Source organism: Ochotona curzoniae, unplaced genomic scaffold (genome assembly GCF_017591425.1).
Source record: "Ochotona curzoniae isolate NIBS_2020 unplaced genomic scaffold, NIBS_Ocur_1.0 contig_1274, whole genome shotgun sequence".
NCBI classification, from domain to species: domain Eukaryota; kingdom Metazoa; phylum Chordata; class Mammalia; order Lagomorpha; family Ochotonidae; genus Ochotona; species Ochotona curzoniae.
In genome coordinates, this window is record NW_024465023.1 from 30168189 (window position 1) to 30194169 (window position 25981).

Genomic DNA, 25981 nt, shown 5'->3' on the forward strand with positions numbered 1-25981 from the left:
AGTGAGGTCCCTAAAAAGATTGTTATAAAGACTTGAATTTGGATCCAGTCACTTTCTGTATCTTGGCTTACCATGTGACCCTTCCTTCATATATGATTCACCTATCCCCATTGTCATCTGCTGCCGCTATCAGAGGCCACATTAATGGGACAGACTGATCTTGGATTTGTGCTTCCAAAACTGTGAGGTTATTAAGCCCTTTTCTGTTTATGAAATTAACTGTCTTAGGTTTTGTTGCTGTTGTGGTATGAAAAGATAAACCAAGACAGTATTTTTGTATTACATATATTTTCTTGCAGAGGCATAGAATCTGGAAGAAAACAAAAGAAAGTGTTACCAGTAGGGCTGTCACACTGGGTAGGGAAGAAGTTTTTACTGTTGGTTTTATATTCTCTTTCCAATGAAAATGTTTTGAGTTTGTTATTTTTACATGAAAAAATAAGTTTGCATTGCTGGCATACTATTAGATACATAGATAGTAGATAAATGAAAAAGCAGAAAATCCAGAATTATGTAATAATATATTTGAAAAAGACTCATCTATTTTTTGAAAGACAGTTATAGAGCAAGAGGGACAGATAGAGAGAAGGATCTTCCATCTGTGAATTCACTCCCCCAATGGCCTCAGTGGACTGGGGTGGTCAGGCCACATGGGTAACACGGACCCAAGTATACTCAAGTCATCTTCTGGTGCTTTCCCAGGTGAATTAGCAGGGAGCTGGATCAGAAGTGGAGTAGCCAGAAATCAGGCACTCATATAGGATTGCAGCACCACAGACAGAAGCTTAACCTGATGTACTATAAAACCAGTCACTATACATAATGGCTTAGTGGGTGTTGTGCCATAATCAGGTGAATCTGCTGCCTCCGGCACCAACATCCCATATGGGCTCCAGTTTGATTCCTGCCTTTTCTGCTTCCCATCCAATTTCCTGCTAATGTGCCTGGAAAAGCAGTGGAAAATGGCTCGAGGCCTTAAGGACCTGTACTCATGTGGGAGACTTGGAAGAAGCTCCTGACTGCTGGCTTCAGATTGTCACATCTCTGGTTGTTGCAGCCATTTGGAGAGTGAACTAGCAGGTGGAAGCTCTCTTACTCTATGTCTCTCTCCTCTGTAACTCTGACTTTTAAATAAATAGTTCTTTACAGATGAGAAATAAGTAAGTATATAAATATTTGTCATATAACCATAGTAAAGTATCACCAAATAACAACCAAAAAAAGATTGAGTAATGAATTATAAGGCTGATTTAATTTATATTTTGACAAAGATCACATTATCTATATACACACAAACACACATGAGGACTTAAAAAATTTGTGCAAGAACAAAATTAAAAGATATTTTGGTGCAAGAAGTTTAAATCCATGTGCAGTTTTGTCATAATACACATTTTGCATGAACGTTTTGAAGTATACTTGTGTGTATATGTGTGTAGATATCTATATATGTGTCATTTCATGCATAGAAAGAAATTCAAATGGATTAAAAAGTAATGAAAGTGAGATATAATCTATGACAAATTATCATTTTTAACTTAATAAAACTCAAATCCACAGATAACTTAAGTAGCATAATATAAATCTTTTACCCAGATAGAACAATTGTCAACATTTGTCACATTTCTTTATGAGTTCTTTATTTTTGGAAAGGCAGATTTATAGAGAGATGAAGACTCAGAGAAAGATCTTCCATCTACTGATTCACTCCCCAGATGGCCACAATTAGTAGAACTAAGTCAGTCCGAAATCAGGAGCTTCTTCCGGGTCTCTCATGTGGTTACAGGGGCCCAAGGGCTTGAGCTGGATTGGAAATGCAGCAGGCACAACACAAACCAGTGCCCATATGGGATCCTGGCACTTGTAGGTGGAGTATAAGCTAACTGAGCCATTATACCAGCCCCACATTTGCTGTTTTGCTCTCCTCTGCACCGCCCCCCCCACACACTTTGGTCTTGTTGAGTCATTTGCAAGTTCATGATTCTTCAACCCTGAATGCTAGATTCAGTCCATGTCTCACAGGAACAAAGATATTCTCATACATAACCTGCATACAGTTACCATGTACAAGCAATTGATATTGCCATGCTATCATCATCTGATATACAATCCACATTGAAAGTCCTGCAATAGTCCCAATAACACCCTCTACAGCTATTTTTAAAACAAGTTCTAGTCAAAAAAGAAGCACTTTAAAGTGTCATGTTTCTTTAGTTTGGTTTAATCTAAAGCAGTCTATTGGTGAAGTATTAAACTCTTGACTGTAATGTAACTCAAAAATACATTTTAAAACATTCTCTCCACTTTTTCTTTTGTCTTTCAAGACGTTTTACAGAGTGCTGGCTTCTTGTCTGGTAAGATTCTCACAATCTGTGTTTGATTGCTTTCCCATGCCTAGATCTGAGTTGATTTTTTTTTTTTTTTTGGCAAAAACACATGGATGATATGTACTTCTCATCTAGAGGTAGATGATGTACGTCTATCCCATTGTTTGAGATGCCAAATTTGATCAGTTGGTCCAAGTGTTTTCCACTAGACCTCTCCATCTCAAAGGACTGTTTTAGGCAGAAGTTTGGTGCCCATGATCTTCTCCCTTGATGTGAGACCCATGAATATAGTACCTTTTTTGAGAAAAGGGATTTTGGACAAATAATGAAGATTGTCAATCAGAGGGCCTTAAAATAGGATGGTTATCTTCTTTGTAATCGCATGGTCCCTTAGGCATAAAAGAAGGTAAGTAAGAGATTCAAAGCAAAAGAATTTGATGCCAAGTGGCTTGAATATGGAGAAGGCCATGTAGTCAAAGGATTGGTGACCTCAGTCTTTACAACTGCATGGAAGTCAATTCTGCCAAGTTGAATGACCTTAGACACAGATCATATAAAAAGCAACACAGAACTGCTGATACCTTGACCTTTTTTTTTAAAATTTATTTTTTTTTACTGGAAAGTTAGACAGAGAGGAGGAGAGACAGAGAGGAAGATCTTCCTTCCAATGATTTACTTGCCAAGTGGCCACAACAGCCGGAGCTGACCCAATCCGAACCCAGGAACCTGGAGCCTTCTTCCGGGCCCCCAAGTGGGTGAATGGTCCCAAGGCTTTGGGCCATCCTCTACTGCTTTCCCAGGCCACAAGTAGGGAGCTGGATGGGAAGTGAGGCTGCCGGGATTAGAACCAGTGCCCACATGGGATCCTGGAGTGTGCAAGGCAAGGACGTTAGCTGCTAGGCTACCACGCTGGCCCCCCTTGACTGGTTTTTATTCCATGAAAGCCTGAGCTAAGCTTCCTGCCCCACAGTTCAGGACTTCTGACCTCTATAAACTATGGGATAATAAATGTGTGCTGTGGCCAGTGCTGTGGCATAGCATATTAAGCTCATTCCGTATGGGTGTTGACTCAGGTTTGAGTCCAAGTCTTAGCTGCTCCACTTTGAATCTAGCTCCTTGCCAGTGGATGTGGAAAGCAGAGGGGGTGGTCTAAGGTCTTGGGTCCCTGCAATCACGTTGAAGATTTGGAAGAGAATCTGAATCCTGCCCATCTGTCGTTTGGAGAGTGAAGTGGAAGATCTTTCTTCTCTCCTCTCTCTGTAACTCTTTCAAATAAATAAAATAAATATTAAAAGAACAGATCAGAACGAAACAAGCTGTGCTGTTTTAAGCCACTGAATTCATAGTAATTTTTCACAGTAAAAATAAGAGGCAAACACACGCTCCTTTCACTTTAACATGTGACCTGTGGGTGGTACTTTAAGATTACACCAATATACTCTTTTATACCCCCCAAGGGTCCTCTATTGATAATTCTTGCCTGAATCAGTACTTTGATGGATGTGAAACAGTGATTTGGTGTTTTTTTCTTCTGTTTTTCACCTGATTTACATTTTTACTGATTTTTTTCATTCAGCTTTATTGGCCTGTAATTGACCAATTATCTATGTTTGACATGCGTATGTATTGTGAGAGATCACCACAATCAATTCAAATAGCATATTCCTCACCTCACATAGTTATTATTTTTTAGTTATCATTTTTTAGGTGTAGTGAGAACATTCAAGATCCACCTTGAGATAATTTCAAATATTAACAAGTGAAATGCAGCATTATCAAGTGCAATCACGAGACTCTACATTGGATCTGCAGATCTCCAAAACATATTCGTTGTGAGTAAGTGAAACTTTCATTCTTTGACCAACACTTAAGCAAATTAATGTGAGACAGAAAGTAGATTTGGGTTTGCTTAGAGATGGGGGAGGGGATTATGAGGAAATGGAGAGTGGCTCGGAATGGATATTGGGTTTAAGAACAGCGAAAATATTCTAAAATTGTCATGATGTGTGTGCAACTCTGATATCCTAAACTCCACCGAATCATACACTTTTAAAAAGAGTGAATTTTATGGTCTGTAGACTTCATCTCTGATAGTGGACTGTATAAAAATTTGCACCTATGGGGTCTCCATCCCAGTTTCCTGGCACTCAGTTCCTAAAAATCCTTGGAATCTCCCAAGCACTAAGTGTCTTTTTGTATGTTAAAGTACGCCTGAAGGCTGGGGGCTCCTGAATAGTCTCAGGATGGGCTCTGGTTGCCAAGGGAACCAATCACATGCCTAGAGAGTTTTCAAGAGGTATTGTTTGCATATTGGGTAATACATTTAAGGCACCCCTTACTTTAAGAGGGAGTGTTTACTCAACCTTATCCTTCTCTGCTTCCAAACGCTGTACTTGCTAGCCTGCTGTCCACTTTGGCTCCTGACTTCACTTTTTGCCGCTGTGTAGGTACAGAACTCATCTGCCTTTCATTTTTCAAGGCTCAGCCTGAGTCCCTGCCAACCTCCCTTCCCAAGTATTATAAGATATTCTTTGTATTTTCTGTGTATGCTGACTTTTTTCCTTGAACATTTACATCATCAGCTTATCAACCCACCCCATAATCAGATCTGTGCAACCACGGTTTTGGGTTTTTTGTTTCGTTTTTTTCTTTCTTTTCTTCTTCTTCTTTTATGATTTATCCGTTTACAAGGCAGAGAGAAAGAGAAAGGGAGAGAGAGAGAGGGAGAGAGAGAGAGAGAGAGAGAGAGAGAGAGAGAGAGAGAGAAACATCTTCCAGCTACTATTTCATTCCCTAAATGGCTGGAATGGCTGGAGCCTGAAACTGCATCTGGGTTTTCCATGATTCCATGTGTGTGGCAGGGTCCCAAGTATGTGAGCCATCATACATTGCTTACTGCTTTCTCAGGAGCATTAACTGCCAATTGGACAGCAAACTGAGTAGCTGGGACCCAAACCAGGACTCCCAAATGTGCTGTTAGCATTACACGTGGTGGGTGAATGTTGGCCCCCAACCAAATTGTTATATGTGAATATGGTATTGTGAAGATGGATCCAGTGTTATCATTTTTTTCCATTTGTCAGACAGGAAGATTTGGCTTCACAATCTCACCCTGTAAAATTATATCTATTGTGAGATCCTCAGTTCTATTATTCTTCCCTGCCTAAGTCATATAGTACTTTCAGAGATTGATGCTCAAAGATGTTAGGTAATTGGCTCAACGCTGCAGTAGCTGAACTCAAATTTTAAGCTAGGTAAAAATCCAAGTACTGCAGCCCTAACATCTACATAAATAACTGCTTCAATTGTATTGTGTTTCCCTAATTAGATTATTATGACCAGGAGGAAAAGGATTTATTTTGTGTTCTCTGTATAGTCTCTTCATTGCTCCGTGAGCTGCTCTACATAGTCAGGGCTCCCTAAATGCCCAAGTGGAGCTGCAGCTAACTGAAAATCAAATTACTCAAAAAAGGATTCCGATTTAGATTCATGATACAGTCATCATGGATTCTTAAAGGAAACAAGGCTGTTGGGGTTCATCCTTGGCCCCCTGCGCTCCCTGTTTTGGTGGCCAATCACACCTTCACAATGATTGGAGTTCCTTAATGAGTAACAAGTGATTAAGACAAGTGGATTGTCTGACACAGCTCCATCCTTCTTAGATTTTTTAACTTCTCTTCTGTTTCTTGGTAGCTCCTAGCCTCAGCAGGCCTGCATCTCTGCTGGTGCTTCTTTCCTTTGGCCTTTCTCACAGCCACGCCTCCTCTTCCATTGCATTTGAATGAGGCATTATACCTCATTCAGGCAGGTTTCTTCCCAGGTTGGGGGTGGGAGGATGTTGGGGTGTGTGTGCCAGGGATTATGATGTTGGGAGGGAGGTCAGGCGAGTCAGGCCTCTGAACCTCAGGTTATGCATCAGCAAAATGGAATTAAGCCCTCTCCTCTAATAGTTCCATATTTTCCCAATTTCCTGTTTAATAGATTAATACTTACAACCAGATGGAGAGATTGGGACCTAGAAATTGAGATGGAATTAATTTTCTGGGCACAGATGGTTGGAAACCATCTTCCATTCTCTTACTTCCATTGTCCAGGATGAGAAGTGAGGATGTGGGGTTACAGGGCTGTCCTTGTGAAAGGCTTTAGCCATAAGAGAATCTTGAATACCCAAGGCAGCTAAGGAAGACTGAGTTGAAGACTGGCTGCTGTTGCCCCTCCACCCTTCCCGAACACACCCATTCAGGGTGCCCTCCCCTCGCCTGACTCCCCATCCCTGTGAGTATCACTGATTCTAACAAGGTTCAAAGGCAGAAAATCTTGTGACATCTCTGGCTGGGAAGCTGATTGTCCTGCTCTGTCTGACCAGCGAGACAATCAGAAGCTGCCTTGCGCTTTCTCACTGTCCGCCACGCCAGGTTTCCAGTCGCTGCGGGAACCAGTTTCAGGCCCCACGCAATCCTTTTTCAGAGCCGAGGAGGGTGTGCGCGCGTGTGTTGAGGTTGTGGGGTGTGTGTGTGTGTGTGTGTGTGTGTGTGTGTGTATGCGTGCGCGCCCCTGTCTGTGTTGTGTCTATGTGATGGGGAGGAGGATTGGAGGTGGGATCCCATGACGTTACCGGCCCCGCCTCTGGGTGTATATAGGGGCCGCTTGGCGCGCAACGACCCCAAGCAGAGGCTTTGAAGCTTGAGCTACGGAACTCGGCAGCCTCAACCCAACTCGGCAGAACTCAGCCTGCTTGAATCCGATCGGAGACTCTGCACTCCCGGAGCTTGCACCAGCTCTCTGGTAAGCCTTTGGGGTCGACACGTGTGTCGGAGAGGGAACCGCGAGGGTGCCGGCATACCTAGGATTCTCTGTCAATCGCGGCATGCAGTTGCATCAACGCGGCCGTGACCTGTTGCTAGTGAGACCCCGGAAACCAAGGGCTCCCATCCCCACCCGAGCCCCCGAGCATTTCTTGATGTGGGCATAACATCCTGGTAGAGTCAGAAAGCATCGGGCAGAACCCCGAGGAGGGTGTGGGCGATCTCGGGCTGCTCTGGGCTCCCTCTTGGGGGTGCATCTCCAAATCTTTAAATGTCGAAGCCCCGCCTCGCTGTTGATGCTTGCAGGTCAGGCTATTGAGGAAGCGGGAGGAAGTGGGGGAACATTTGCTTACCCCCCTGGGTGATGAGCAGCGCCAGGCTGGCTGTAAAGGCTGGGTGAGGAGGGATGGAATGGAGTCGGGGCTCATTTGGGCTCTGTAGCCAAGTCAGCAACTCCACCTTCCCCCGATGGGCAGTCCTGGGGCAAGCGCTCATAGGGCCTTGGACACTGGGTGTGAGAAGAGGGTTCTCCCCAGAGTTCCTGACCTGCCCCGAGTGGAGTTCGTTTTAACTCCCAAGGATCACAGGCCAAGGACCAAACACATGAGGTGTCTGGGTCCTAGGTTGGGATGCAAGATAATCCTTATTGAGTTCCTGCCTAGAGAAAGAAGGGACTTAATACTGACTGAACACTTAGCAGGCACCAGACACTCTGCTATAGAGAGGCTTTCCACGTGCCTGTGAGGAAATAAGTCCTCCCAAACCCCGCATGAGACTGTAATTCCTACTTGTGTTTCAAGCATCTGAGGTTAGAGGTGAAGCGCCCTTTGTCCCTTCTGATCGGCTTGACTGTTACCCCATAGCTCGTTTTACTTGGCAGAGTAGGTTTTGTAATTCACTTTTAGAGTTGAAGAATAATGAGCCCTATTGAAGGGCTTTTGTCTTGTTTTTCACCAGAGCCTAGCATCCTCTTCAATTCCAGCTAGAATGCGGTGGCAAGCACTTCGCAGATTTGGTCAAAAGCTGGTACGCAGACGTACGCTGGAGCCAGGCATGCCTGATACTCGCCTTGTCAGATGCTTAACCACTCTGGATTTAGTGGCCCTAGGTGTGGGCAGCACACTGGGTGCAGGCGTGTATGTGCTGGCTGGCGAGGTGGCCAAAGATAAAGCAGGGCCATCCATTGTGATCTGCTTTTTGGTGGCTGCTCTGTCTTCTGTGTTGGCTGGGCTGTGCTATGCGGAGTTCGGTGCCCGGGTCCCCCGTTCTGGTTCTGCGTATCTCTACAGCTATGTCACTGTTGGTGAGCTCTGGGCCTTCACCACTGGCTGGAACCTCATCCTCTCCTATGTTATTGGTGAGACACAGTGGGACAGGGAGGGAGCTGCATGCACAGCCAGTGAAGGGGAGCTGGGCCAACAACCCTGGGGGAGGGTGTGGGGCAAAGTGGAGGTGTTCTTTATTGTTCACAGGACCCCAATGCTTCTGAGTGAGTAAGTGTGTGTGTGGTGGGGATGGTGGGGTTGAAGGTGGGACACAATTGTTCATTCTACTTACCTTTGCCTTCATTTCCTAAAAAGGAGGGGTTGGTGTGAGACTGCAGAAACGTGCCTCATGTTTGTTTGGTTGGTTGTTTCTCTCTGCTCCCACAGGCACAGCCAGTGTGGCTCGGGCTTGGAGCTCAGCTTTTGACAACTTGTTTGGGAACCATATCTCTGAGACTCTGAAAGGGGCTATCTCACTTCACGTGCCCCATCTCCTTGCAGAGTATCCAGATTTTTTTGCTATGGGCCTTGTGCTGCTGCTCACTGGTGAGCCCAAGGGCAGGGTTTGATTGGTAATGGGGTGTAGCTAAGAGGGCCTGGGTCCCACTGCCAAGGATGATGAGACCTGGGCTATGGAGGTGATAATGGTGGGAGAGCAGGGAAGCTGGGGAGGGACGATCTGCCACATAGTCAGAGAGGGAGAGAAACAGAGTCTGCCCCATGATCGTCTTCTCAGGATCCGATCTGCCTTTCTCCCACAGGGTTGCTGGCTCTGGGGGCGAGTGAGTCGGCCCTGGTGACCAAATTGTTCACTGGAGCTAACCTTTTGGTCCTTGGATTTGTCATCATCTCTGGTTTCATCAAGGGCAAGCTGGATAATTGGAGGCTCTCTGAGAAGGACTATGAGGTGGCTCTGAGTGGACTCAATGTCACCTCTAGGTTAGAGTCACCTTCGGGGGGAGGGGGGAGCGTGTGCAGAGCTGGGCACCTGATGGAGACATGGAAAGGGGGATTTTTTATTGAGAGTTTCTGGGTGGGGATGAGGAAAAATGGAAGACTGGGCCTTAAAGACCTGGCTAAGTAGAAGAAAGTCCAGGGATGGTTCAACACACCCTTTTTACCTTCTCCGTTGTTTTTCTTCCACTCTAGCTTGGGCCCACTGGGCTCTGGAGGATTTGTGCCTTTCGGCTTCGTGGGGATTCTCCGTGGCGCAGCTACCTGTTTCTACGCATTTGTTGGTTTCGACTGCATTGCTACCACTGGTAACACAGGCATTGCATTCTGTCTGGGGCTTGGGCACAGTGTGTGCACAGGTTGCATGCTGTTTGGGGGTGGTAGTGGTGTGAGCCTGCTTCCTTGATTCAGAACTTTGTGCTCCTCCCTGCAGGGGAAGAGGCCAAGAATCCGCAGCGGTCCATCCCCATGGGCATTGTGATCTCGTTGTTCATCTGCTTTTTGGCGTACTTTGGTGTCTCTTCGGCCCTCACCCTCATGATGCCTTACTACAAGCTGCAGCCTGAGAGCCCTCTGCCTCAGGCATTTCTCTATATCGGATGGGCCCCTGCCCGCTATGTTGTGGCTGTTGGCTCCCTCTGTGCTCTTTCTACCAGGTCAGCATCAAACATTGGTCTGCTTCTGCAGTGAGGCTTCTCATGTTCTAGTGTTCAGTGGCAGAGTCTGCACCTGCAAAGGGCTGTGAGGGGGAGGTAGAGACCCCTAAAGCACATAGGCTTGGGAAGAGGGTCCCACTCAACTCATGTCACTCTGGGCCATTCCCTCGCAGCCTCTTAGGCTCCATGTTTCCCATGCCTCGGGTGATCTACGCAATGGCAGAGGATGGCCTTTTGTTCCATTTCCTTGCCCGGATCCACCATGGCACACATACTCCCATCATGGCCACTGTGGTCTCTGGAGTGATTGCAGGTAAAGATTTATCTCTTTTCCCTTACTCCTTAGTTGTTTCACTCACTCCTTTTAAGCTTGTTATTCCCTTTTCTTATTTCTTGCCTCTTATTAATTTGTTTTAGCATTCATGGCATTCCTGTTTGAACTCAGTGATCTTGTGGACCTCATGTCAATTGGGACCCTGCTTGCTTACTCTCTTGTGGCCATCTGTGTTCTCATCCTCAGGTGAGATTACCTTCCTCTGCAGACTGTGATTTGGGTTTTGTTTCTAATTAGAGAGAGCATGCATGCTTTCATCTGTTGGCTTACTCCCTAAATGACTGCAATAGCCAGAACTGGGCCTGCATGAGGCCCTGAGCTAGGAACCCAATCTAGGTCTCCCCTGTGGGTAGCAGGTACCATACTACTTGAGCCATGAATGCTGCTTTCCAGAGTCTCATGTAGGCCCTCCAGTCTGGGATATGGATGTTTTAACTACTAGCCTCAACATCCACCCCAATGTGATATAGGCTTTTGTTTCTGAATTAGGAACAATGGGAATCATCCTTGCCTTCATTTGGGCTTCCCTTGAAGAATGCGGATAGCTCTTCTTGTCTATAAGAGTTTCTACTGTTAACAGGGAATGCTAAGCTACCTGAGAGAAGGTGGTAAAGTAGTTAAGGGTTGTTGTTAATACTTCTCTCTTGCTTTTGCGCAGGTATCAGCCTGACCAGGAGATGAAGACTGGGGATGAGGACGAACAGTTGCAGGAGGAGAAGACACCTAAAACAGAGAAACTGACCTTTCAGGGACTGTTTTATCCAGTCCATTCTATCCCAACTCCACTCTCTGGTCAAATTGTCTATGTTTGCTCTTCATTGGTTGGTGAGCAGTGGAATTTTTCTCTGGGGTGGTTCTGAGATCAGCATGATGGGGTGGAAGTACACAGTACCTGGTTGGTGAGAAAGAACTAGAAAGGATGACCCTCCTTGAAAAAGGGTGCCTAATATCTTAGCATGTTGGTCTCAGGAATTGTCTCTCAATTTGACTTTTGAAGCTCTGCTGCTGACTCTCCTTTGCCTGGTGTTGGCCCAGTGGCCAGGTCCTCTGTTTTCTGGAGACCCAGTGTGGATTGCAGTGGTTGTATTGCTCCTGATGCTCATAACTGGAATCATTGGTATCATTTGGAGACAGCCACAGAGTTCTGTCCCCCTTCATTTTAAGGTAAATAACCTCCCCCTCAGCCTAAACTCCTCATGGGAAGATAAGGTACCTTGAGATCCAACAGAGTTCACAGATCTCAATTGGACATTAAGCAGAGGATAACGAAGGTACTTAGGCCAAAGACATTTTCTCCTTTATTTGCAGGTGCCTGGTTTACCTCTCCTCCCACTAATCAGCATGTTTGTGAATGTTTACCTCATGATGCAGATGACATCTGGAACATGGGCTCGATTTGGGGTCTGGATGATGATTGGTAGGTATCCATTTGGAAGAGTAAGCTTCTTTCATGTCCTACCCCAACTCCATTCCATCTTGATCTTTTTTTCAGAGGCCTAATAAGTATATAGATCACTACTTCCCCACCTAACTGCTATGTTTTTTCCACTAGGGTTTGTGATCTACTTTGGCTATGGAATCTGGCACAGCCTGGAAGAGCTTAAGAATGTCAAACCCTCACTTAAGTCTAGGGCTAAAATTCTAAATCTTCATGTTAGCAGTTCCTGTAACCACTAGATTTGACACCATCACATCTGAATGTTCTCTATTCCCCCTCATAATGGAGAGTGCTCTTGACCCCAAGGAGGGCCAGATCTTTCCCTTGCGGTGTTGATGGAAGATACTAAGTGGGCTCTGTATTTATCATAGAGTAAAGATGTGTCTTTCCGCTTTCTTGCCTCTTTTTTTTTTTAACTTACCTACTTTCAAATGGTCTGTGTAGTTGCTTGCTGGCTTTAACAAAATCATTAATAAAAGCTGATAAAAAGAAACCATGTCTTGTTCTTTATTTGCTAGAGATGATTATGGACCTGACCTGGAAGGTAGAGAGCTTCAGCAGAAGTGTCCTTTCTTTTATTTCTAATCACCACACAATTATCTATTAGGGCCTGTGTGTGCTGCTTGTTGATTCAGGGTTTAGGGAGGGTGGCATCTACAGTCCTCAAATGTAGTCACGCTTAAAGGAATGATCACAAGATGTGTTTGCCCCTGGCTAAACCAAAGATTAGATACTGGGAAAGGAGGGAGTAGCATTTGTCTCTGGGATTTTGGGGTGGATTCTGATTTTAGCCCTGGCATTGGTTAAGGCCTACACTGACACTATTGTCTTCCATCCCACCTCTTCTAGCTGGACCAGTCCCAGACTCCTTTGACTGTCTGGGTAACAGAAAGTTTGGCTGGGGTGTTTGGCACAGCTGGGAAGAGGGACAGATGGTAGGGGGGGTTTGGTAAAGGACTGAATATATATGGATACCAGGTGCTACAGAAGTAGGGGAACAGAACTGGGGAATAGAGTACTGCTTAGACCAAGAACTACTAATTTACCCCCTTTTCCAGCACACATCAATGAGGCTCCTATAAGATGCTCAGCCTTGTGCTAGGTGCTAGGAACATAAACATGAACATAGTCCCTACCCTTCGAGGAAATAATTTAGTGGGAGAGATAAATAGGTAAGCATGACGACAAAACAATGTGACTTGTAGCAATGCAGGGTTAAGTGCTTGATGTTCTGGCAGCACAAAGGACATGCTTACCCTGAGTCTGGAGTGGGTACTTAGGAAGTGGACTGAGGGGGAAGGCTTAATTGTCAATGAACAGTGCAGGAAACCATGGGAGTACGAAGGAGCAGATTGTATCTGGGTCATAACATACAGTTTAATGTGGTTGGAGATGTGTGTGTATGGGGTTGTGATAAAAGATAATAGACCTTCTGCATGGCTATGGACAACGGACTAAAGAATTCAAATTTTACTTTGTAAATGATAGTGAAGGGAAGAGGTAGAGAGTCGAAGGATTTCAAGCAGAGAAAATTTTTTTTAAAGATTTATTTTTTTATTTTTATTGGAAAGGCGGAGAGACAGAGAGGAAGATCTTCCGTCCGATGATTCACTCCCCAAGTGAGCACAACGAGCCGATACTATGCCGATCCAAAGCCAGGAGCCTCTTCCGGGTCTCCCACGCGGGTGCACGGTCCCAAAGCTTTGGGCTATCCTCTGCTGCTTTCCCAGGCCACAGGCAGGGAGCTGCATGGGAAGTGGAGCCGCCGGAATTAGAACTGGCGCCCATATGGGATCCCGGGCGTGCAAGGTGAGGACCTTAAGCACTGCGTCATCACGCCGGGCCCTAAGCAGAGAAATTTTGGAACTTCTGCAGCAGGGTTGGAGTAGATGGGAGGGAGATAGTAGCAACTGTGTTTTGTAAACATCCATTTATTTTATTTGGAAGTCAGAGTTATAGAAAGAGAAGGGAGAAATAGAGATCTTCCATCTACTGGTTCATTCCCCAATGCTTGCAATGTCCAGAGCTAAGTCAATCTGAAGCCAGGAGCCAGGGGCTTCTTCCGAGTCTCCAAAGTACCTGCAAGGTCCCAAGGCATTGGGCCATCCTCTACTGCTTTCTTAGGAATGTTAGCAGGGAGCTGAATCATAAATAGAGCAGCTGGGGTTGAATTGGCAACCATATGAGATGATGGCTTCACAAGTGGAGGATGAGCTTGCTATATCGTACACACCGGACCCGAATATTTGAATATTTATTATATTCTTGATATTCTACATATAGTTTCATTTAGTCCTTTCAATACCCATAGAGTGTAGATGTAAGAATCAGTATTTTATACAGTTGACAAAATAGGTTTTAGCTAGGACGTAGACACTAAGTGGCATAACTTGGAAAGTCTGGGGTTAGGGTGCACATTTAGTTTTGTCTGACTCTAGCCTGTACTATCTTTTTAAAAAGATTAATTTACTTGAAAAGCAGAAAGAGAGAGAGAGGGAGGGAGGGAGGGAGGGATTGAGAGAGAGAGAGAGGCAGAGACACATGAGAGAGAGAGTGGGGTGGGGGGAGCAGAGACACATGGGAGACCTGGAAGAAGCTCCTGGCTCCTGGCTTTAGATTGGCTCAGCTCTGGCCATTGAGGCCATTTGGGGAGTGAACCAGTGGCTGGAAAATCTTTCTCTCTGTCTCTCCTTCTCTTTATAAATTTGTGTTTCCAATAAAAATAAATAAATCTTTATACAAAAAATGTATAAGAGTTTTATTTCTAATATGTGACAATGAGTACTTAGAGTTAGGAAAGAGGTCTTGGTTGGAGTTACAGATTTAGGAGCTGCATGAGTCAGCTGTTCCGTAACAAATCATCTGAAGCATCCCGAATTTACTTTAAAAAAGTTTTTTTTTTTCTCACTGTTAAGCATCTATTGAACTTTACAAAAAATATTTTTAAATTTTATTTTTGATGATGTTTACATTGTTGATCAGAGTGGGAAGGGTTTAGGATCAGAGGAAAGTGGGCAAGACCATTTTTTATACATTTTCTTTTTCTTCTTCCTGTGTCTGGGAGAAGGAAAGACACTATGGGAGAGACCACACCTAGCCTGTCTAGTACCCGATGTCATCCCAGGGTCCTCACTGTGGAGTATGTTCTGATGGTTCCTCATAGTTCTGAGATGCTGTTGATATCACCACTCTAAGGATGAGGAAATCCTTCCAAGGTGGATTGGCTGACTTAGTCCACTTCTGAGTCTCCATTCGCCCAGAAGTTTGCTATCAAGTTTCACTAGGGTGGTTGATCAATTTGTTCTGCCCTGCTTCCTCTGCAAACCAATGGGTACTGCTGCCCAGCCCAGCCCTGCCCACCACACACTCAGCCCTCACGTACATCAAGGGGAGCTGCAGCCCAGACAGAGCAACCCCCTAATAACCACCATTGGACTGGCCCCAGCTCTGGTTCCTGTGCCAGCCAGCATGTACAATGGATTGGCACCCTAATTTATAAAGAGGTTTGTTTTGGTTCACCATTTTGGAGAGTCACAATCCAAGACTGGGCAAGCCCCTGCTAGTTCAGTGTATGGTAATGGAGTTTCTGCTGGCATGGTTCTGAAGTGGTACAGGGCATCAGGCGATGAAGAGTCAGCAAGTGCTCATTTCTGTATAAATATCTCCGTGTCTATGTAGCTTCTTAGAAAATTTCCAGCTTTGGGCCTGGCACAATGGCTCAGTTGGTTAAATCCTCAGCTTACAAGTCTTGGGATCTGTCCTCGGCTGCTCCACTTCCCATCCAGCTCTCTGCTTGTGCCCTGGGAAAGCAGTAGAGGATGGCTCAAGACCTTGGGATCTTGCACCTATGTGGGAGAACTGGAAAAGGCTCCTGGCTTTGGATTGGTTCAGCTACGGCCATTGTAGCCATTTGGGGATTGAGCCAGCAGGTGAAGATCCTTCTCTCATCTTCTCTCCATAAATCTAATCTGCCTTTCCAATAAAGATAAACAAGTCTTAAAAAAAGAAAAAAGCATGAAAACTATGAGGTTTCAGTTGTTGGGCCCCACTCTAATGACCTAATGCAAACTAACTGCTTCTCATAGGCTTCACCTCTAAACACCATAATTGGATTAAGTATCAGCACTCTTGGCTGCTCCATATTCCATCCAGCCCCCTGCTTGTGACCTGGAAAGGCAGTAGAGCCTCTCGGAACCCTGCATCTGCGTAAGGGAATCAGAGGAGGGCTCCCAGATCCTGGCTTTGCATCAGCTCAGTTCTGGTCATTGCGGCTACTTGGGGAGTGAACTGGTGGATGGAAAATCTTTTCTCTCTATCTTTCTTTCTCTCTGTATCTCCCTTTCAGTAAAAATAAATAAATCTTTTAAAAAATACTTTAATTCAGTGTAACATTTATGCAACCACTACCAAATAGACTTATGTTTTCCAATAGGTGATATGGAAAGATCTTCAAAATGCTGTTTAAATCAAAAGAAAATGAAACAAAATGAAAATCCCATGATGCAGAGTATTTTTGAAAGAATCAAAGAGGATGTAGTTCTATTTTAAAAAAAGAAATTTTCTTTAAAATTATTTATTTGAAAAGCAATTACACACAGAGTAAGAACGAGAAAGAGAGAGAGAGAGAAATAACTTTCATCTACTGGCTCATTCATCAAATGACCCCAACAGTCAGGTCTGGGCAAGATCAAACCCAGAAGCCAGAAGCACATCTTGGTTTCCCATGTGAGTGGCTTTCCTAGGTGTGTTAGCTCAGCAATGGTTTGGAAGTGGAGTAGCCAGGACTTGAGCTATCACATCATAGGCAGTGGCCTAACTTGCTGTACCGTAACACTGGTCCCAGGAGGATATATCTTTTTTTACATATTTTTTCCAGTTACCCTGTGGTTTTTCTTCTGTATTTTCTATTTATGTCAGACACAAACATTGTTTTTCCATTCTTTTTATATTGATCATAAAAGTAAAATATTAGGCTTACCAATTACATCAACAGAGAAAGAGGACTCCATGAAGCAGGTGAAGAAAGAATGACCAAAGAAACGAGTCTGATATGCAAGGTTAAAAAGGAAAGAACTTTTCAGGAACAATCAATGGTGAAATGCTGTTTAGAGAGCCAAGTCAAGCCAGAAAAGGCCAGATCAGGGTTCACAGGCTGTATCAGGGAGGGGGTAGCTGACTGTTTCACCAGTCTGGTAGGTAGGGATGGAAGCCCCGTTATAACGGGTTGAATGAGTGAGTGGGGAGTGAGGAACTGGGCACTGGCTAGCATTTTAGGCAGTAGCTGAAATGATTTCAGGGAGAGCTTTCAGTTTAGTTTTTAAATAGGTGACTTTTGCATCAATATGTTGAAATAACATTATAGGAAGCAGAGTTGTGGAGCAGTAGATTAAGCCACAGCCTGTGAAACCTGAAACCCACATCTGAGCACCGGCTCCAGTCCTGGCTGTTCTGCATTTGACCCAATTTCCTGCTAATGCACCTGGGAAGGCCACAGCCAATGATCCAAGTGCTTAGGTCTCTGCGACCCAAGATAGAGACCCGGATGGAGTTCTTGGTGTCCCCCCTGGCCTGGACCTAACTGTTGTTGCTATTTGGGAAGTGAATCAGGATGGAAGACCTTTCTCTCTCTTTTACTCTTTCTCTGTTACTTTGCTTTTCAAAAGAATAACTAAATTTTAAAACATTAAAATTGTAAAAGAGTAAAATAAGTTTGTCAACATAGTGCTAATAAACCCTCATACTGATGTTTAAGTAAATTGCTTCTGAAGCAGAATCAATCTGTGGTTTTGTTCTCTGGTCTTTTTTTTTTCTTCCAATGCAGTGTTTCTCAGACTTCAGCTATCTAACCTTTATGAATTTTTCTGTTTATATAATTCCATCACGTAGTATTTTAAAAATCACATTTTAAAATCTTAAATATGCTGCTTTTCAAAAAAGAGAAAATATTTTATCACTATCATAAATGGAATCAAAGTATTTCTCTAGTTCACATTAAAAAATATCCAACTGTTGAACAATGGCTGTGCAACGCCTGAAATAATCACACATGTCACACTTTGTATCAATTTATGCAGTTAGCACACTGAATAATCTCTGTCAGACACTCTGCTTGAAGATAGAGTAGAAAATTACTTCAAGCTATGGTCTATTCTTCATTTTATCAAGAACACAGAGATAAAGTTGACCCAAATAAGTACAAAGACTCAAAGTAGGAAATGATAAGTGTTTCAAGAGAAGTATGCATGAGGGACCATGAGAATTCACATGAGAGAGTTCTGGCAGGGAGTGTTGGTAAGTCTTTGTAGAGGTCCAGCCTTTTAAGCTGAGGCTTAAAGGATAAGTAGAACGGGTCATTTCAGGCACCAGGGGAGGTGGGGAGGACATTCCAGGAGGAGGGGAGCTTACACGAAGCATGCAGAAAGGAACACTGAGGATTCAATTTATTCAAAGGCTAGGATTTTGAAGGAGTGAAGGCAGAAATAAGGAAAGAATGATAGGTTCCAGTGAGGTTATTGAAGGCCAGTAACTCCAGGGCTACAGCTGAACGGTAAGGAAGTGCATGGATTGGGTTAGGCCAAGGGCTATGGTGGGCGTTTGGAGAGTGAGAGGCATTTGATGATTCCCAGTACAACTGATCATTATGTTCATTCTATATTGTATACATGTCTCCGATGATCACATTATTTCTCACATGTATACACAATTGCATATTATGAAGCCAAAAAGAGTGACCACCTTAAAATATTTAAGAAAGGTCCTGTGATTTAATTCAAGAAATTCTACCTCGGCTACCTAGTCACATAGGTATGCTCTAGATCTTGCCAGAGCACAGGGCTCTGAAATCACACATTCAAACACCAGCTTCTCAGAACACAGCTTCCCAAGCTTCCCCAACTCAATCGCTCATAGAATCCCGCTACAATAATTCTTTCGCCTCATGAACATTCAATGAATTCACTGACTCCCTCTCCCACACACATTAGTTTTTTTTTCTTTTTGTCAATCCCCTCTGAATTTCACTTGCTCTCTTTCCCACTGAAATTCCAGAATTTATTATTGTTACCACTCTTATTGTAAATACCTTCCATTCCCTGGGCGATACTCCGGAGGTTCCCTCTACCTCACAGAGGAAATCACACAGTCCGTTTTTGCATACCTGTGCGGGTTGGGATTGTTGGAGGCAGTTATTCTGGACAGTTTAAGGAGCAGTTATCTTGATTGGGCCTTCAGTAGGACTGAAAAGTCTCATTTTCTCTGGATTCTTACGTTCTCTGAAACAATTCTTTTTTACCTTATTCACATTCTTCAAATTGCTTCCTCCTACTCTCTATTGACTTTGCTTCGTACTTTATTGAAAAAAAAAATGCCCATCTGATAAGACCTCCTTCACCTTCCTATGAATTTTTAAAAATGAAAATAGCTTCTTTTTTCCTTCTTTAGTGCTAAAATCTGTGTTCATTGCAGAAACTTCTAAAACACTGAAAAAGCATGAACAAAATAAAAAGTCTCTGAAATCCCACCACTCAAAGATAAATATTGTTAACATTTTGGCAAACATCCCTCAACACATTTTTGTTCAAATATGCATACAATTTTACCCATGTATACACTCACTATAAATCTTTTTTTCCTTAAAATAAAAAAATTCAATGTTTTGTTGGAGAAGCAAAAAGACAGAGTTCCTATTCACTGGCTCACTTTCCAAATGCCCACAACAACCAGGGTTGGGTCGGGCTAGGGCCAAGGCCAGCAAGTGAGAACTCTCAATCAAGGTCTCCCATGTGGGTGTTAAAACCAAAATACTTGAGGCACTGTCTCCCAAGGTCTACAAAAGCAGGGAGCTGGTCAAGAACTAGAGCTTGGTATTAAACACAGGTACTGTGAAGTGGAATTTTGTTGCTTTAGACAGTGGCTTAACTACTAGACTAAATGCTTGTTCCGCTTTTTTTTTTTTTCATTTAATCACAAAAGTAGGTATCTCCTTAATTTTATAGTTACAGACTTTCTATGTCACAAAGCTTTAAAAGTTTTTCTTTTAAGATTTATTAATTTTACTTTTTACATTTATTTTATTTTTATTAGAATTACAGAGAGGGAAGAAAGGAGGGAGGAAGAGCAAGATCTTCCATCTACTGGTTCATTCTCCAAACCGGCACAACTGTTGGAGCTGAGCTGATCTGAAGCCAGGAGCCAGGAGGTTCTTCCAAGTTTCCCATGTGGGTACAGTAGCCCAAGTCCTTGGATCAGTTTCTTCTGTTTTACCAGGCTGTATGAAAGGAGCTGGATCAGAAGTGGCTCCACAGGCAGAGGCTTAGCTTGGTAGACCATTGTGCAGGCCAGCCTCTAAAAAAATATGTTTCTTTTTGAAAGATACACACACACACACCCCTTTCATTTCTTTGATCTGCTGTTTCACTCCTTAAAGTACTGGCTAGGCCAGAATGTAGCCAGGAACCTGATACTCAATCTAGATCCTTCACATGAAGGGACATAAGCACTTGGGCCATCGCATGCTGATTCCCAAGGTTCCCTGTTAGAAGGAAGTTGAATTAGAAGCAGAGGATCTAGGAGTTGGGCCCAGGCATTTTGTCATGGGATCCAAGCATCCCAAGTGATATCTTAACTGCTGAGCCGATGTCCACTCCCTTAAAAACAAAATATTTAAAGCCCAGCAACTATTTCACCACAGGATATTATTGTTATATAAATTGCATAGCTAGGTCATTAACGGTGAATGCATCTGTTATCTATCTTCTCAGAAATTCCTAGAAAGGGATATTATTACATAACAAGGTATACACATGTAAGTTTAAAAAAAAACATTTATTTATTTATTTGAAAGGCAGATTTAAGAGAGACAGAGGGAGAGACACACAGGGAAAGATCTTACATCCATCGGTTCACCAAATGGCCACAACAACTAGGACTGGGCTAGATCAAAGTCAGGAGCCAGGAGCTTCTTTGAGATCTCCCATGAAGCTGCCAGGGCCTGTGCACTTGGGCTGTCTTCAGCTGCTTTCCCAGATGCATTAGCAGGGAGCTGGATAGAAAATGGAGCAGCTGGGATTTGAATGAACCAGCATCCATATGGGACGTTGACAACACAAGCAGTGGCTTTATCTGCTATGTTACAAATATGGCTCCCACAAGTTAAGATTTTTATGCATATTTTTATAGAGTGAGGGAGAGACGGAGAAAGTTGTCTTCCTTTCTCTGGTTCACTCCTCAAATGTTCTCGATGGCCAGAGCTGAGCTAATGTGAAGCTGAGAGCCAAGAGCTTCCTGCCAGCTCCATATGTGGGTGCCACGGTGTTGTGGGCTAAGGAGTTGGTTAGTACTCGTTCAGCTGAGCACTACAGGAAATGGGCCTGAGGCTAAAAGCACCTAGTCTAATCAGACTCATTGGCATCCTATTGTTCTGTTAAAGGGCTTGGGGAAAGAGTATATAAGGAGTAATAAAGGGAGGCTTCAGAGAGAGACTTCCACCATCACTGGTCTCCTGTTGGTGCTTCATCCCCAGACCCTCGTGGTGTCCATGTTACTGGCTCTGCTGGCCGGAGCGCTGGGGCCCAAGACCTTGAGGCATCGACCATTGTTTTCCCAGGCCATAAGCAGAGAGCTAGCTGCCATTCAAATAAAAATGAATCTTTAAAAGAGTATGAAAGCGAGAGAGACGGAAAGCTGGATCAGAAGTGGAGCAGCTGGGACATGAACCAGTGCCCCCATAGGATACAAACACTTGTAGGCAAAGGATTAGCCTGTTATACCACCATGCCAGCCCCCAGGGCCTTCTTTTTCTATCTTGCCAAAGTTGAGGTTTTGTTAGTTGTTTTAGCCTCTGCCAATCTGATAAAAGAAAAATTTACTGTGCTTTAGTTAGCATTTCTGTTATTAATGGTGAAATTGAGCATCTTTCATGTGGTTATTGGTTACATTTCTTCCTGTGCAAATTGTCTAATCATGTCCTTTAATCATTTTCTTGTTAAAGCATTTGTCTCCTTTTTTTAAAAAAAAAAGTTTTTTTTTTAATGTTAGAGATGTTAACTATTTGTAACATATTCAAAAGTTCTTTTTCTAGTCCTTGAGTTATCATTTAACCTCACCTGTACTACTATTTAAAAGACTCTTATTTTAAAAAGCATTAAAATATTGGGAAGCCCTATGCACCAGCCCATTCCACAAATGACTGCAATGGCCAGGGAGCAAAGGAAGCTGGGATGGAGAACGCAACCCAGGTCTTTCTTGTGGGTGGCAGAAATTCAACTGAGCCACAACTGCTACCACTTTTCAGGCTGGGCACCAGCAAGAGGCTGAAATTAGGAGGCAGTGTCAGGAATTGAACCCAGGCACTCTGATAAAAGACATGGACATTCCAGCCAGGGGTCTTAACTGCAAGACCAAATGTCCACTTCAGACTTTCTTTAATGTATAGCTAAAATGTTTTATAAAGTTTACCTTATGACACTAATTTCCCAATTGTGTTTATATGTTATCATCATGCTTTTATAAGATTCACCACCTTTTTATTTTTTTTTTTAAGTTATTTTTACTGGAAAGCCTGATTTACATAGAGGAGGAGAGAGAAAGATCTTCCACATACTGATTCACTTATCAAGTGGCCGCAACGGCTGGAGCTGAGCTGATCTGAAGCCAGGAACCAGGAGCTTCTTCTGAGTCTCCCATGTGGGTGCAGGGTCCCAAGGGTTTGACCTATCCTCCACTGCTTTCCCAGGCCACAAGCAGAAAGTTGGATGGGAAGTGGGACAGCCAGGACAGGAATCAGCACCCATATGGGATGCAGGCACATGCAAAGTGAGGACTTGGGCCACTAGGATACTGTGCTTGGCCCTCACTCCTTATTTTCTTATATAAATTTTATGATTAAATTTAGTGTTTGATTCGTACAGAATTGTTTTGTCATATGAAGCTTTTGTTTTCTTACATGCTTTTCAGTGCTTTGAGTAAATTTTTCTCCCATTGATTTTATTATTTCCTATACTCTACACAGGATCTTCCAAATGTTCAATGAAAGTCAGAATTAAAAGGTATTTATTTTGGACTGCCATTCTGTGCCCACATGCGAGGCTGGCAGGCCAAAAGTGCCTGGGGGTGCCAGCTTGCAGATGGCCTGGAGGATGAAGCCTGTGGGGGCATGTGGGAATCTGGGGGCTCTCACACAGTTGGGTGGAACAAGCCTAGGGATTTCCCCACATCCTTGGTTCAGGTGGGCTAGAGTAAGGGGGAGGGGGAGAGACCTAGGATAGCATGATGAACCAGGCTTGGGGAAGTGTGATTGGTCCTGGGTTTTGAGTGTATGGAGGAGGAGGATCCTAGGTCAGTACACGTGTCAGCAGCTTGGGATCCTGGTAAGCAGGCAGAGTTCTGGGTCAACACACCACCCCACTGGGAGATTGGGCTTAGGAAGGCTGGTTAGGGAACCCAAGTGCACCCAGGTGCAGGGGCTGTGGATTGATTAGGAGAAAAGGCCATTGACAAAGCCACTATACTTGCAGGAAAATGAAGGGTCTGAAATCGAGTGGTTTGGAGGAGGGAAACCTGGAGACTTTTATAGGTTAGACTGATGAGAGACCTATGCTGGGCTAGTTAAGCATTGGATCAGTGCTGACCACCACTCACCAGCGCACACTGAAGCTAGGGTTAGGAGCCTGCCTGGCAGGACTAGATGATAGTACCTGCCAGTTAGAGTCGGGACAGTGGAGTGATGTCAGGCTGGGCCTTAACACTGGCCAACATGTGAGAGAACCAAGTCTAAGATGTTGGCCTGCATGTGAACTGGGTTGGGGGAGAGCCACTCTGGGCTAACTGTATCCATTGGTGCATGCACAAGCCAGAGTACGGGCAGACTGGTTGGGCTTTACCACAGCACTGGGACTGGGGGCAAGTCCTGTCAAGCTAGACTGCAGAACCACCTGGAGAGTGCAAGTCCCTGAACTGGGAGTGGGTACAGCAGAGAAACTGTGGGTACCTCTCTGATGGGCTGAAACTCCCACTGGTGAGCATGGAAACTCCCACTGGTGAGCAAGGAAACCAAGGCTGGGGGTGGACCTGGCTAGGCAGGTAGTGGCACTCGCAGGCCTAAGTATGTGCTGGATAATGGGTTTGGTTGGGTTGAGCTACACTTCAACACCCATTGACATGTAGGAGAGCAGAATGGAATGTGGGACAGATTGGACCAGTCTGCTGTACTTATCAAGCACAAGAATCAGGGCTGGGGGTGGGCATAGCGGGGGTTATTGGGGGCTGCTCTGACTAGGCTACAGTTCCCACTGGTGTATGTGGGGGCTGAGTGTGTGGTAGGCAGGGTTGGGTTGGGCCATAGTACCTACTGCTTTCTGTAAGAGATGAGACTGGACACAAAACTGACCCAGCAATTGCAACTACCAGTGTGTGCATAGGCTGATGTGGGTGACGAACTGAGCCAAACCTCATACTGACAAGCACATGTGAGTCATGTCTCAGACCACTTCAGGTAAGATTTCTTTGGGTATCCCTTTAACTGAACTGCTGGACTCAGAATTCCAATCATGGGGAGTGCGTGAGTCAGAACTGGGTTTCCTCAGTGGCTTAGATGGAGTAGAGGATGGCTACACAGATGCACATGGAGGATATGGCAGTCCACTGGGGGGTTGCAGAGGACATCTGTTACCATAGCAGGGGAAGGAGGACAGAATAAATTGATCAACTACCCCAGCCAAACGTTGACAGCAAGTATCTGTAAATGGAGACTCTAAGGTGGACTATGTCAGCCAATGGACCTTGGAAGGATCTCCTCATCTTTGGAGTGGCGAGATCTACAGCATTTCAGAATTATCAAAACCACTCGAGCAGAACCCTTCGTGCATGCTCCACATCAAGGACCCTGGGTTGATATCGGGTGATTGTTCCCCATCTCCGGATACTGGAGCGGTTGGGAGGCTGGGTGTAGCTTCCTTCCTTATTTGCCCCCTTCCCCCAGACACAGGAAGAAGAACAAGAAAATTTGGAAATAATGGTCTCACTCACTTTACCCTAAACCTTGACCTTTCCCACCCTAAGTCAGATATACAGAGAGGAGGAGAGATAGAGAAGAAGATCTTCCATCCACTGGTTCACTCTCCACATGCCCACAATGTCCAAAGCTGAGCCAATCCGAAGCCAGGAGCCCAGCTCCTCTTCTGGGTCTCCCACGCAGGTACAGGGTCCCAAGGCTTTGTGCCATCCTTGACTGCTTTCCCAGGCCACAAACAGGGAGCTGGATGGGAAGCAGGGCTGCTGGGATTAGAACCAGGGTTGATATGGGATGGCAGCAAATGTAAGAAGAGGACTTTAACTGCTAGGCTACTGTGCCAGGCCCGATAATACACATTTTTTAAAAAGAATTTTTAAGACCCCATTTGTATCAGTGCAAAATAAGAAATAAACTTTAAAATGTTTTTCATCTACCTGAAGGGTAGAGAGAAATTTTCCATCCACTGGTTCACTCTTCAAATGATCTAAACAGCCAGGGCTTGTATTGGAATCTATTTCTGGGCTCTGCTCATTCATTTTTGTTTGTACTATTGTCATACAATTTTGTTTATAATGGCTTTAATGTTTGGCAGAAGAATTCTCTGTTTCATTAATGCTTTTGCTTTTAGAATTTTCCTGAGTATAATTGCATGTCTATTCTAAAGTCCTTTTCTTCTTTTAACAGGTTAATGCTACCTTATTAACTAATTTGCATTCTTGGTTGCTTACTCTCTTTTAATTCACTCTATTAATAAGAGTCTTAATAGACTCTCATTAGATTCCAATGTGTTCACCTACTTATATGCTATCTATTTCACCATTTCTGTAACATTTTGTTAAAGAATGACACAGATAATTTTGAGTTTATGCTACAGTAAGGGAAGACAATCCACAGCATGTTAAGTGCTGCTTAATGGCAATTTACTCCTCATTCTTGCATATTCTCCTCAATATGCACCTGCATTTTATCTTCTCTCCTCTTTTCACCCCTCCCTGCTTTCCCCCTCCTTTAGTCCTTTCCTCTCCTCTCTGTTTCTTTCCTCTTTTAGCTTTTCTGTTTTCTCATTTGTCTGTGACACCTAGATTAAAAAATGGAGAAGCACACAAGACTTTTACCATTTCGGTTTATTTCCCTTTATTCACTGACCTTCTTAGTGTAGCAGTGTCAGCTCAATAGCATTGACTTTGGAGCCA

General features: G+C 44.1%; 1 protein-coding gene across 1 annotated transcript; it reads left to right on the top strand.

Annotated features, from left to right (window-relative positions):
• Positions 1–8052: 8052 nt before the first annotated feature.
• Positions 8053–12228, top strand: SLC7A3 (solute carrier family 7 member 3). The gene is made up of 11 exons (XM_041002192.1): positions 8053–8489; positions 8785–8943; positions 9159–9336; positions 9547–9659; positions 9785–10007; positions 10181–10320; positions 10425–10527; positions 11000–11166; positions 11339–11505; positions 11650–11758; positions 11894–12228. Exons 1-11 carry the CDS (start codon positions 8120–8122, stop codon positions 12016–12018), a joined length of 1854 nt encoding a protein of 617 aa, XP_040858126.1. The 5' UTR covers positions 8053–8119; the 3' UTR covers positions 12019–12228.
• Positions 12229–25981: the final 13753 nt, after the last annotated feature.

Bases quoted from the DNA above. Each gene is read 5' to 3' on its own strand.
- SLC7A3 (XM_041002192.1), top strand. From the start codon at position 8,120: ATGCGGTGGCAAGCACTTCGCAGATTTGGTCAAAAGCTGGTACGCAGA. The intron at 8,944-9,158 runs GTGAGCCCAAGG...TTTCTCCCACAG, and splicing joins CCTTGTGCTGCTGCTCACTG to GGTTGCTGGCTCTGGGGGCG. The intron at 9,660-9,784 runs GTAACACAGGCA...TCCTCCCTGCAG, and splicing joins CGACTGCATTGCTACCACTG to GGGAAGAGGCCAAGAATCCG.